Source organism: Callorhinchus milii, unplaced genomic scaffold, assembly GCF_018977255.1.
Source record: "Callorhinchus milii isolate IMCB2004 unplaced genomic scaffold, IMCB_Cmil_1.0 Scaffold18, whole genome shotgun sequence".
NCBI classification, from domain to species: Eukaryota; Metazoa; Chordata; class Chondrichthyes; order Chimaeriformes; family Callorhinchidae; genus Callorhinchus; species Callorhinchus milii.
The window spans coordinates 13,309,972-13,322,173 of NW_024704759.1; the positions used below are offsets into that span (position 1 = coordinate 13,309,972).

General features: G+C 41.8%; 1 protein-coding gene across 1 annotated transcript in view; it reads right to left on the reverse strand.

The window, feature by feature from the left end:
• LOC103186298 (peroxidasin homolog) overlaps positions 1-12,202 on the reverse strand; it is a 48,098-nt gene that overhangs the window by 4,587 nt on the left and 31,309 nt on the right. The window contains exons 11-19 of the mRNA XM_007905221.2: positions 10,357-10,473; positions 9,097-9,255; positions 8,585-8,697; positions 7,504-7,660; positions 5,904-6,012; positions 4,639-4,796; positions 2,103-3,606; positions 1,467-1,601; positions 985-1,193 (exon numbers count right to left, since the gene is read on the reverse strand). Of these exons, the coding sequence (XP_007903412.1) occupies positions 985-1,193; positions 1,467-1,601; positions 2,103-3,606; positions 4,639-4,796; positions 5,904-6,012; positions 7,504-7,660; positions 8,585-8,697; positions 9,097-9,255; positions 10,357-10,473 (2,661 nt within the window). The remainder of the gene's footprint in view (positions 1-984; positions 1,194-1,466; positions 1,602-2,102; positions 3,607-4,638; positions 4,797-5,903; positions 6,013-7,503; positions 7,661-8,584; positions 8,698-9,096; positions 9,256-10,356; positions 10,474-12,202) is intronic.

The following is a 12,202-nucleotide window of genomic DNA, read 5'->3' on the forward strand; positions in this document are numbered from 1 at the left end:
TCGATACTCGTGTATTTTTTTTTATTCTTGCCATTAGGTGGAGCTAACGATGCAAAAACAAATCAATTGCAGAGATCCGACTGATGTGATGTCCAACTGGCTTTTGTCCACCAACCGAACACAAAGCTATTTCTAAAATCTCAAGCATATTTGAAACAGGACATTGTTAGGGTAGAGTCTTGCCACAGCATTTTAAATTTAAAACACACTTACACACTATTTATTCTGTAGTACAATTAAGTATTATTCCCAACACTTTCCTACTGAAACCATAAATGTTTCTGAGTGCCATCGGACTCTCTGTGCTGGGGCCTTGTGTAAAAAGCAAGCTTATTTACAAAGCAGACATCAGTACCATTCAAACATTTGACTACAGTATGTCTATACGTGAAAAGGCTTGGTGGACCTACAGTGTCCTGTGTTTGGAAATGCAAAATATTACTGTACATATGGTATTTCCTGAAATAGATTGTTGGAGCAAACAGCAAGGGCTCTAATTGTGCCTCCTTGGCATTGCAGTGCCTATTTAAGAAGGATGTTAAACGACATAAAACATTTATTCTTGCGTTTCGGTTAAAAAGTGAGTTTCCCCACAATTGTACGCGCTCCCACTCTACCGATTTATTGCCATGAATCCCATCGATGGGTGATTGAGACTGACAGCTGCTGCTCTGTAGCTGACTCCTATAGTGGATGTGTGACATCTTGTGTCATTCACTGTCTGCTCAATCCCCACCCACCAATGGTCCAGCCAAGATCCTAAATTTTCTCCCAGCAATCCCGGCTACACTGACATGCGCTGGGATCACATTTCATTTCAAACTCCTTCAAACAACCTTGACAACAACTGAGTTCCAAGCTTGTATTTCCGATTCATGATGCCAACCTTACTCCAAGTTGTCACCGCACACACTTACGAACACATTAAATGTTAAAAATAATCAACCGCTGGATAAATAATTGCTTTATGATATAAGGTTGTACCTTCGCAGCAATCCTGCCACATCCGCAGGTCTAGCCGTGCAATTTCCTTGCAGTTTACAAAGCCTTGGGGATAATTTGCCACCCTGAAGACATCCGGCTGAACCTGCTGGATATTGTCTCCATTGTCGCAGAGAACACGTGCTAGTGAAGCTTGCTTGATTTGGGTTACCTGGGCCGGGGTGAAAACTCCGGCGTTTTCATACCAGAACCTGCACAAGCACAAAGATTTTCCATTACATTGGCATTTTCCATAGGTAATGAATAGCCCGCCATACCAGTGAGCGTTGTCCTCGTGCAAGATTTCACTTTGTTCATCGTGTTCCTGTATTCTTTCCAGTTGTATCTTTGCTTCTCATTTTCTCTGCCACAGTGGGCAGGTGATCATTGTATAAATGATGTACTATATTCACATATATATTATATGTACACATTGTTTTCCATTAACAAGCTATAATGCACACTGTTCTGAGCACAGTATTTACCTGTCTCCATCCCTTAGTCTACGGAACTGAGTGGCAAGTAGACATAGGAGTGTAGGACCCACTCTTGTGCCAGGTATTATATCTTCTACCATCAATGCAGGCCATAGGTCTATATTCCGCGGAGTGCCATATAACCTACAACAGCAATAATGCCAGTTACTGGAACAGTAATAGAGTTAAACTTCTTTATCTGGTCAGTTCCAGTTGTACATCAATCTGGTCTAGACAAAATTATCAATAATGTTTAACAAGTCCCAGTTGCTTACTTTGGTACACAGATTCTTGTCATACACAGTATTTGGTCTATTCCACATGCACAGCTTAAATATATTTCATAAACTAAGTGTCATGGGGGGGGGAATCCTTAAAAAGTCCATCTGAAAAATAAGCAGATGGGACCTCGGTTTAATGTTTCATCCGGCAATGTAGCCGTTCAGCACTCTCCCAATCCTGCACGGGCATGTTAGTTTAGATAATCAACTCAAGACAGTGAGCTGGAGTTTGAAACCCACGATTTATGCCAAAGAGGGAAAAGTGGCTAATTGGATGCTGTACCATTCATCACTTCAGTAAACAATGATCTTTCTCTTACAGTGTTCGGGAGCAAATTGAGCTGATATTTTGTGGGGCGTTTACCTCTTTAGCTTCTCTCGAATCTCTGGGTCCTTGATCTCATTCTTCAAATCTTCAAAATCCTGAGCGAACGTGAGATTGCAGAAGACTCTGTAGTCGTTGTACGGAGGAATTCCGTGATCACGTCCCCTCTGGATATTCATTGCCGCCAGGTCCAGGGAGACAGCGTGCACCATGGAAAACAACTTCTCCGTCAGCTCCAGGTTCAGGAGTTCACTCGGGACCCTCATCTTCCCCGGCACGGCGAACAAACCTCGGAGAAGAGGATCGATCCCGCCCTCTTGGATGATCCGGAATGGGGAGAAGAAGGCCTTGTGCAACGGAATGTGGCCCTCCGATATCGCCCGGAACGATTCGTTCAGTCGGTAAAGAACGGGATTGATCAGCGTGTGACCAAAGCGAAAGGCTGCGGTGGCAAAAGCGTTGACGATCCCGGCGTTGAGGTTGGGATTGTAGCCTTTATAGTCGCCGAGTACTTTCATACCCACGCCCCCCAGGATTTTCGACAGCCAATCGTTGTACGTTATGTGTTGCATCTGTGCGCCAACGATTTTGCGGGCTTCGTGATAGATGGTATCTCCATCCCAATGTGGATTGAGTTTCAGAAGCTCTGTGGCCACATGGTTGTGTTCACGGAACCACAGAGTGTGTACTGCGGTCAGAGCAATGTGCTCATTGGCCCTATGGTCACCCGCGTGGAAGCAGGGAATAGAGCTTTGGTTTGTATCCCTCATACATTCCGTTGGGGGCCCTGTAGCAAAGGGCAACAGATGTTTGCCAGACTTAGGCACAATCTGGCCCGCCTTTAACAGCCCACGTTGATTGGTTAGGTCCCTTAATTCCTGGGATTCATGTTCTGTACTCCCGTACACGTTGGAAGCATCGATGTAGGATGTCAAGTGATTAATCTGTTCCCTGGGATACACAGAGTTCATTAAGAGGGAGGTCATACCACTGCCACACACTGGGCTGGAGCGCACAAAGAACATACACCGGCCGTTCTGGACCCGGGGATCGGTATCTGGGATGAGAATCGGAAAGCACGGAGGGTCGTTGGTACAGAACCTGTTACAGGGCTCTCCATCGGAAAAGCGAGACATACTAAGCGCAGCCACGGTCAGATCCAAATCATGATCTAGAAATTGTCCCCACTGCATCAACAGATGTGTGTATTGGTCGTCGGGTGTGATGGTCTCAGTCCCGATCATTGCCGTAGAGACCAGGCGAGGTAGAGGAAGAGGGTGGCTGCTGTACTCTTGGTTTAGGTTGGAGCCTCTGGGAAGATTGAATCCATTTTCGTACACTGGCTTCAGAAGTCGTTCGAAAGCAGTAAGCGACGCTCCCCACATCGGGTGCTGCAGGTTGTTACAGGTGCTATCGTGCGTCCTGTACTTCTGGTGAAAGCAAATGTCTAGGCAGTCGGGGGAACGCCTGTGAGCAGTGCAGCCAGAAATGTTCGCGATCATGTTAAGGTACCGCGGAGAGACAAGATCATTATAACGATAACCTGAGAACAGAAACAACGTCACAGACAAATAAGCAGGCGAGTTACCCTACACGGGAGTTTCATAATGGAACAATAACATCGTGGAGTCCTGTAGCTCAATGGTTAGAGCACTCGCTTTGCAAGCGAGAGACCTGAGTTCAATTCCAAGCAGAGGGCGAAACCTTGGGCAAGTTTCCTTACTCCACACAGAGCCTAATAATAATCCCTCCAAAACCAAAAACAATAATAAATTGGTCATTTTCAATTTACGACTGTTTGTGGGACATTGCTGTGCGCAATTGGCTGCCGCGTTCGCCCACAAATATACAGTCACTTCACTTTACAGTATATTCTGTGAAGCGCTTTGGGAGGTCTAGAAGACGTGAAAAGCGCTATATCAAAATGCAAGGATTATTATTATTATTATTATAGAAATCGACTGCTGCTGCTGCTGTTTCCTAATCTGTTAAATAGGAACCCCTTTGTTAAGTAGGAACCTGCTTGTTAGTCAATTGGTGGATTGCTTTTCGGGAGTAATAATCCCTTCAAAATAATAATAATTTGGTCACTCAATCCACAACTGTTTGTGGGACGCTGCTATGCGCAATTGGCTGCCGAGTTTCGCCCACAGAATACACAGTCACTACACTTTACAGTATATGCTGTGAAGCGCTTTGATATGTCTCAACGACGTGATAAGGCGCTGTACCAAATGCAAGGATTATGATTATGTTATTCAGCGCCTTGGGACATCCTCCCGACGTGAAAGGCGCTATACAAATGCAATTTTGTTGATGTTGTTATTTTCTAGACCACAGTCTATTCACTAAACCTATCCACTGAGAAGCAGTAACTCGACAATCATCTCATCAGCCTTAGTGTGTTACTTCGGTGTCTATATCATAAGCATAGTAAAGGTCACAAAAGCAAGTTCGTGCAGGCAGTTAGTTAACGCCTTTGCAGGACTAGTTTCAAGTGATGATAAAGTAGTGAATTATTGCCCAAAGGTTATTACCATAATGACATTTAAAGAAGAGTGTGATTGCCACCTACTTGTGTTATTAAGGTTCACGGTTAGGCCTTGCTGGACATGTTCCTGGATAAGCAGTAGTGTCCTCTCGAAGATCTCACCAGCTCTTGCTGCCTCCACAGTGTAAGGGTCACGGGGGTAACGGAAGAGGGCTAAGAGGTCGTTTGGGGTACGGGGTCGCCTGTTAAACAGAAGGTGAAATGCAAATGACAAAACTATGAGTCAATTCCTAACCAGGTGTGCATTTTTCTAATGTTATTAAAGAGCCAGTCACGTAATTGCCTCTTAAACAATCGGTATAAAGTTCTTGGGTGGTACTGTGGACAGTCAGTAAATTCCTGCTGAAATCACAGCGATCCGTAGCAAAATGTGCAGTCTGAAGTACAGACTGTCTTCTGGTTAAGTGAGACCAGTAATTGTTAGCTAAATTGGAAAACCTTCTTTGGTTTCCTTAATTTTCTCAACATTTGAAATTTACTCTTCCTGGAATAAAAGACAGTCAGGGATTCCAGATCATTAAAACTCCCTGCCCAAATTTGATTGAAATAAATAAACTTGTAAAACATTATTCACTCGCACTATTCAAGGCAATGAAAAAATCACAATGGTTGAAACAATTTTATGTCCTCACAAGGATTAGTGAGTCTGTCTGGGATTTAAAGTGCTCTCGATGTGGCTTGGTTTCTTAGTGATAAAACTAGGAGGCTCCCATGGGTTTCATCAAGCAAATCATTTGCGAGTTCTCTCTCGGACACATGAAGGTTTGACTGTGTTAAGTGAAAATCGTATGAAAATGGTTTACAGCTGAGTAAATAAAGTCCGAGCTCAGTTACTTTAATGTGCTCACCACATGGCATAAACATTAAAGAAATAGAGCAACAACAAAAAAAACACCTGAAGTCATTGCACGTCGTTTGGGCAAAAAAACACAACTGAACTATAGTATTGCAGTCAAAATTACATATGGATCCATAGCATTCTAGTTGTATTTTATCAACACAGATTCAAATGAGAAAGGATAACTACTTTTCAGAAATTCTTGTATTATATAGATGTTTGTGGAGGTAGATGTTTAAGAATTGCCAATTGGTAATTTTGAGTTGATAAACCTGAATGGGTTGACAAATCTTAATATTATTTTCATTCACTGGATTACTTTGGGTTGACATATTTAATCAGATTCCCAATTTCTCCCCCCACAAAAAAACACACACACAGACACATGGACGCAGGATATGCTAATTATCTGGCTATACTGGAAAGACATTTACAGGTATCACTCCCTTACTTGTCAAACAAATCTCTTCGTGTTGAATTAATTGCGCTGTCGATGCTGTGAATGGCTTCCTGGAGAGACTCCTCAACAAAACTGTCACCAGTTCTGTCACCTTCTAGGGCTAAAAAACACAACATCAGATCCCAGGTTAAGGTTGTTTTAGTCTGAGAGATGGAAAGTAAGGAAAGCGCTGCTCAAATGAAGATGATATCAATGGTGTTGGTACTCCTGAGGCTGTGCCTTTTATTACCTACGGACACGAACAATTATTCCAGAGGTGCCTATTCGATCGCCGTGAGGTCAGACATGCGCTTGTTAGATTAGCAGAGTGAGAGCTGGACCTCAGTGTCAGTTGACTTTAGTTTCAGGTCATTGGCTGCAGGACCAGTAATTTGTGGGCTGGGCAGGAGAGAATGGGAACCTGCGAGACATCATTGCTCCATTGGTTGTTGATGATGATGACCAAGGGATTGGAAGGTGACTGCAGGCCTGGGATCTGTTGGCAAAGGATTTCCTGCTGGTATTGCAAAGAAAACTCCTTTTTGTTTTGCCTTGTGGCCAGGATGATAGAGCTGCCATCTCTGTGTAACTGATGAGAACCAGACCTACACACCCATGCAGTTTTACTCCATTAAATTTCCTTCAAAACCTACTAAAGTTTCATCTTTTATGAAAGACATTAAAGGGGAACCATTGCCAGCATTGTGAATATAGTACATAATGTAATGTAATTAAATGTAAATACACACACATGCCTTTTATCAGCTTCCGCTGGCTTTCAGTTCTGGGGCCTACACATCCACAAAAGTTTGTGCAGTAATTAGGAGTCCAATTGCTCAAGGGAACCACTTGCATAATGGGCAAAATGGCTCAATACATATGTCTTGCATTTGTGTCACTGATGCAAAATTCCACTCCCACCAGTTAAACCCCGAGACATACAAAGTGATTTCGGTTGTCAGCACAAGGAGAGCCCCTATTCAGAACACTTCATAGATTTCCACATTTTAAGACAATCTCTAACGCATGTCATTTCTCCCTTGTAATAAACGGTCAAAAATGTTCATATTATTGCAAGACTACCTTGTGCGATCACTTTCAACTCCAGTTTTTTTTCCCCCCCCTGAACAATTGCATTGGCTTTTTGCAAGTTTTTAAAACATTTGCATTGGATCGCTGCTGCTGATCGAATCTCAGATCCTGCCAGCCTTCTGGACCTATATTCTGGGTTTAAGGCCAAAGAATGTAGCAGGACATAATCCTAAACCATATGGATGTGTTTATGAATAGAGAGTTTCAGTTATACATTGCAGATCATTTGACAAGAATAGAAAGGTTGATTTGACCTACGTAGGGTTTATTACTCCAAGATTAAACCCCATGCAAAGATGTTCACAGAGGATGCTTATATCTGTTCACCACCTATATTCTAACAGAATTGCATTTCGCCCACAAAACACACCATCACTTCAATTTACAGTATATTCTGTGAAGCGCTTGGCGACGTCTCGAAGATGTGATAAGACGCTATGTCAAATGTAAGGATTATTATTAAATTATTAGCACAAGATGCTAACTGCTGTGAACATTTGACAGTTTATGGAGCACCTACCAGTGATGGTCAATAGCATGTTACTGGAGACAAAACCAAATGCGTTACGGGCAATGCATTCATATCGGCCTTGATCAGCCTCTCCAACATCTCGAATGGTCAGAGTTCCCTCTGGATTGACGAAGAATTTTCCACTGTCAGTGATCTGCACCCGATCCTGTTTACAAGGAATAAAGTTACAAAGAATAAGTTGCGTCAATGACTTCCATCAAGTTATATTCAACCCACTTAATTACCATTGTGTTTCTGTTCCTCCCTTTCTCTAAGAACAATCACTCACTCCATCAGGACTTTTTGAATGACTTTCTTCACTTTTGGCTTTGGTTAGTACCGTTCTCGGTTGGTGCTTCACCCACATTAATTCAACCCAACACTTCCTTCTGTCAGCATTTTAACATCGCTCCCCATGAGCCACGTTTTCCTGAGAACCTGAGACTGTTTTTGCCCACAAAATACACAGTCAATTCACTTTACAATATATTCTGTGAAGCGCTTTGAGACGTCTCAAAGTCGTGATAAGGCGCTATGTCAAATGTAAGGATTATTACTATTTCTGTATCTTTCAGCTCTTACATAAGACGCTGTCAGAACAGTACAGGGTTCAGAAGGACTGAACTTTGTCCCAAGCAATTCTTTTCTCACATTGACCTTTCTTCCCTTGTTTCAAAGTGACAGAGAAAGAGAGAGAGAGAGAGTTGGAGGCTATGTCGGTGACTTGCTCCTAGGTTCTTATCAATACTCTACTGTTCTGATCGATTACAAGAAAGTAGATAAGAGAATCCACAGGTAAAATACCTTCCTGTGAAGAAAGCATTGTACTGCTATTAACATAGAAATATAGAAACATTCTGCCATTCTATAAGATCATGCCTGATCTGTACTTCAACTCCAATTACCCACTCTTGCCCCATATCCCTTGATACCCTCACCTAAAAGATATGCTATTCTTTATGTCTCCATTTTTGTCACTGAGATGGGGAGCTGTAGTAATGAGTAATGATGCCCACCACATTGCAGGGCGGAGAAGCTTGTGCCACAAGAAAGCAGACTTGGGTGTGCTGGGGTGTGGAGCAATCCTTACCTTGGTCCATGTGATGATGGGCTGAGGTTCTCCATGTGCGGAGCACTGGATTTCCACATCCTGACCCGTTTCTCTTGTTGTGTCATGAGGTGTGTGAATGAACATAGGTGTCACTGTTTGGAGAGGGTGTATAAAGTTCAAATTAATTCAGTTCTCCAGCTCGTTAAAAACACTCGTATTTTGGGGCAAATAATCTACTGAGGGGCAGTGTTCACTATTGAACTTTGCATTGACCCAAGTGCAAAAGGCAGTGGGATCCCATTAAAACGCACTTCATTGTAACCGAAGGCCAGGCCAACAAGTCAGGCGTTTCGCCCACAAAATATACAGTCTCTACACTTTACAATGTATTCTAGAATGTACCTTGTGACGTCTCGAAGATGTGGCAAATCACTTTATTAAATGCAAGGATTATTATTATTATTATTATTATTAAGCGCTCTGAGATGCCGTCCGGCATGGAGGGCGCTATATAAATCCAAGTTGTTATTATTATTATTATTAAATCCTACCTAGAGGCTGAACTGTTAGTTGCACTGGCACATGTCTTGCCCCCACCACACTAATGGCATGGCATTCATACTGGCCCTGATCATGGGCAGCCACCCTCACTATTCGCAGGGTACCACTCGATAAAACAGTATGTCTTCGGTCATTGGGGAGCTGACCACCTGATAGGAGATGGAAACGAGGAGAGAGGGAAAGAAGATGAAATAATTCGATTAAAACTGTTGCATCTTAACAGGTGGTACACAACTATCCCCCACAAAACATAGAGTCAATTCATTTTACAGTATATTCTGTGATGCACTTGAAACGTCTCGAAGACGTGATAAGGCGCTGTATCAAATGCAAGGATTATTATTATATTTATGTATATTCAGTGATCAACTTTGGCATTTAAAGACAAATACAAATTTGAAGGAGAACTAACTTAGAAGATGGTTACATTTAAAATCATTCACTTTGTGTTGTGGACAAATCCAGTCTTTAATTCTCTATTTATCATCCCCGTTTGCTGGTTTTGAGTCCACAATGATGTAAAAGTTTCCCTTTGTAACTTTACACAAGGATTTAGCTGAAAGCGAGTACTTGTAAATAAAGCAAATCACCCATAAATGATCAGAGACTGTGCTGTGAAACAAATCAAAAGCCCAATTGAAATTGTAAATTAAGAGCCAAAGTTTAAGCATCTGTTACATTTCTCCTCTTGGCACTCCGAAAGTACTTGATTCTTTCAACTATATTCCTGGTAATTGAAACCCTTATCTGTTTAGTTACACTTTCTTTATTTGATTCCCTTTTCTCAACTGTTCCTTTCATATCAAATGCCAGGTCACTCGACACTTTTCTCCATATTATATTCTTGATTTGCTTGCTTGGGTTTCAATAGACTAGTAAGTGAAGCACCAGAAGTAGCTCAATTGCTCCACATTCATCAAACCAATAAAAGCATTAAAGGTGAGAAATTTTAGCCAAAGCACTTAAGACTCTCTCTCTCACTCACTCACACAAACAGACCCTGATTGCATTTACTGCGTGGCTAAAAGTTTAACAAAATGGTCAACTTTGACAACAATCAAGCCTAACTAAACACTACTTGTGAATTGCAAGGGTTGCACAGTTTTTATTATCCCCTTAATCGATTCAAGCCGAACACATTTGTTTTTAAATCGACAAGCGCTTTCGAGCTACTCTTGGTAAAGTAGAAACAGATTAACTCCTGGTGTTGTGCTATTTCAGTGGTAACAAAAATGTACACAGTAAAAGACCTGCTTTTGTCCAAGCGATAACTGGTGCCGGGGTTCCCTCTGCACCACAGTAAAACTCGACAGCGTTTCCTTCCACCACCATCTGATTACTGGGAACCAGAGAAAACTTGGGACCATCTGGGGAAGAGAAGCACAATTAACTGTGGTTACATTTGAAGGTTGCGGCTGCATAAAACTATCGGGAGATCTGAAACCATTCCCCTGTTTTGATCTCCAGCGAGGAAACCATAAATTACAGAAATGGCTTTGAAACATCGGCTAAAATTACACTTCATTCAAGCAGAAAGGAGGCAGTAAAAGGGCCTGGCTGGCCAATGGTAAGATTCCTTCATGTTTGTTTGTGCTCACAATTAATGTATCTAACCTTCATAGAAATATTTTTTTTGGAAAAAAACACTAAGTAGTCTACAGGGTGAACAAAAAGTCGTGATACCATTACAATGTCTAAAACGTCTTAAAGAAATTATGATTTTTTTTAGGTAATAGAGTAGATATCACGGCTTTTGGGTCACCCTGTATTTGCCAAGTGCCTTTATGGTCCCATTTTCTCCCCCTCCTCCCGTGGCCTACAGTTCTACCTAGTCTCAGCCTGTTTCGTCTTAAAATTAATGATTGTGACAAATTATGAAAACAATTCTTAAATTCAGCCTTAATTTGGAAGCCAGTATTCCAGAATAATCCCCCTAATATTTACATACCATCATTCACCTAAAGGAGGGTCTCCTGTGGAGAACTGGGACTATAAGAAAATAACTGCAGTTGATTTTCATTATTCAACAGTCTGCTTTCTGGCTCTTCCAGGTGATGTTCTATATCAAGGTACCCAGATTTGTTGTGTACACAGTATCTCTATGGAAACATCCTCAGCCTTTCTAAAGAACAAGGGAACATCCCAAATGTCTATTAGTTGCCTGCTGGGCACAGATATTTTTTCCGTAACTAAAAGCAATAATCATTTCAAGGTCATATGCTGTGCAGACTCGGTAAGAACACCTACATGTATTACTTTGCAACACTAAGCTCAGAAGAGGGTCTCCCGGCTACATACAGTGATATTCCCATTAACTGCACACATAACCCACTTGCCTGCCTTAAATATCTGTCGAACCTTCCTGCGTTCCAGGCTGAACCCTACTTAACGTAAGCAATTACTTTACCCAAAAGAAGAAAGCACTCAATTTTTTCCCCCCATTTACCTATTATTTTCCTTATTTTATAGCCGCTCAGTTGTGTGTTGCCTGATTTACCAGAGAATTTCAGTCTGGCCTCCTCATGCATTTGTTCGGTGGCATTAGATATTAATGGAGCGAGACTGATGTGAAAGCCACTACTCCATTAGGATCATTCCCTTTACGTCACTCGATTGGTTAAGGTGCATTAAAGGTCACTGCAATTCATACACTTCTGATGGAAGCCTCTACCTGCAAATTTTAAGCTATTTGTTGTTCCTCAGAGGCTGATTGTCCCTGCTGTGGATTTCCAGCATTACTGTTTACGAAACTCATCACGCACTGGAGCGAATGACATTGAAAACGAACAGGTCTTAAACCCACCACACCATCCATGAGAATTGAAGCACACCGGCTTGTTATTTAAACGATAGACTCCAGATAAGTTCATCTACGAATACAGTCACTACACTTATATAGTTGCAGAAAAAAAACTCTAAAGCACAGCAGCTTGAGATGTTTTGAACATGAAAAGGAGCTATATCAAATTAAGGATTATTATATCAAATGGTAGGATTACAAGGATTTTTATTGAAGTTGTTTCACAATAATTGTTCAAGCATTGGCTAAACCCATTTCACAATCATTTTGCAATCAATTGGCTTAAGAGTTGAAGT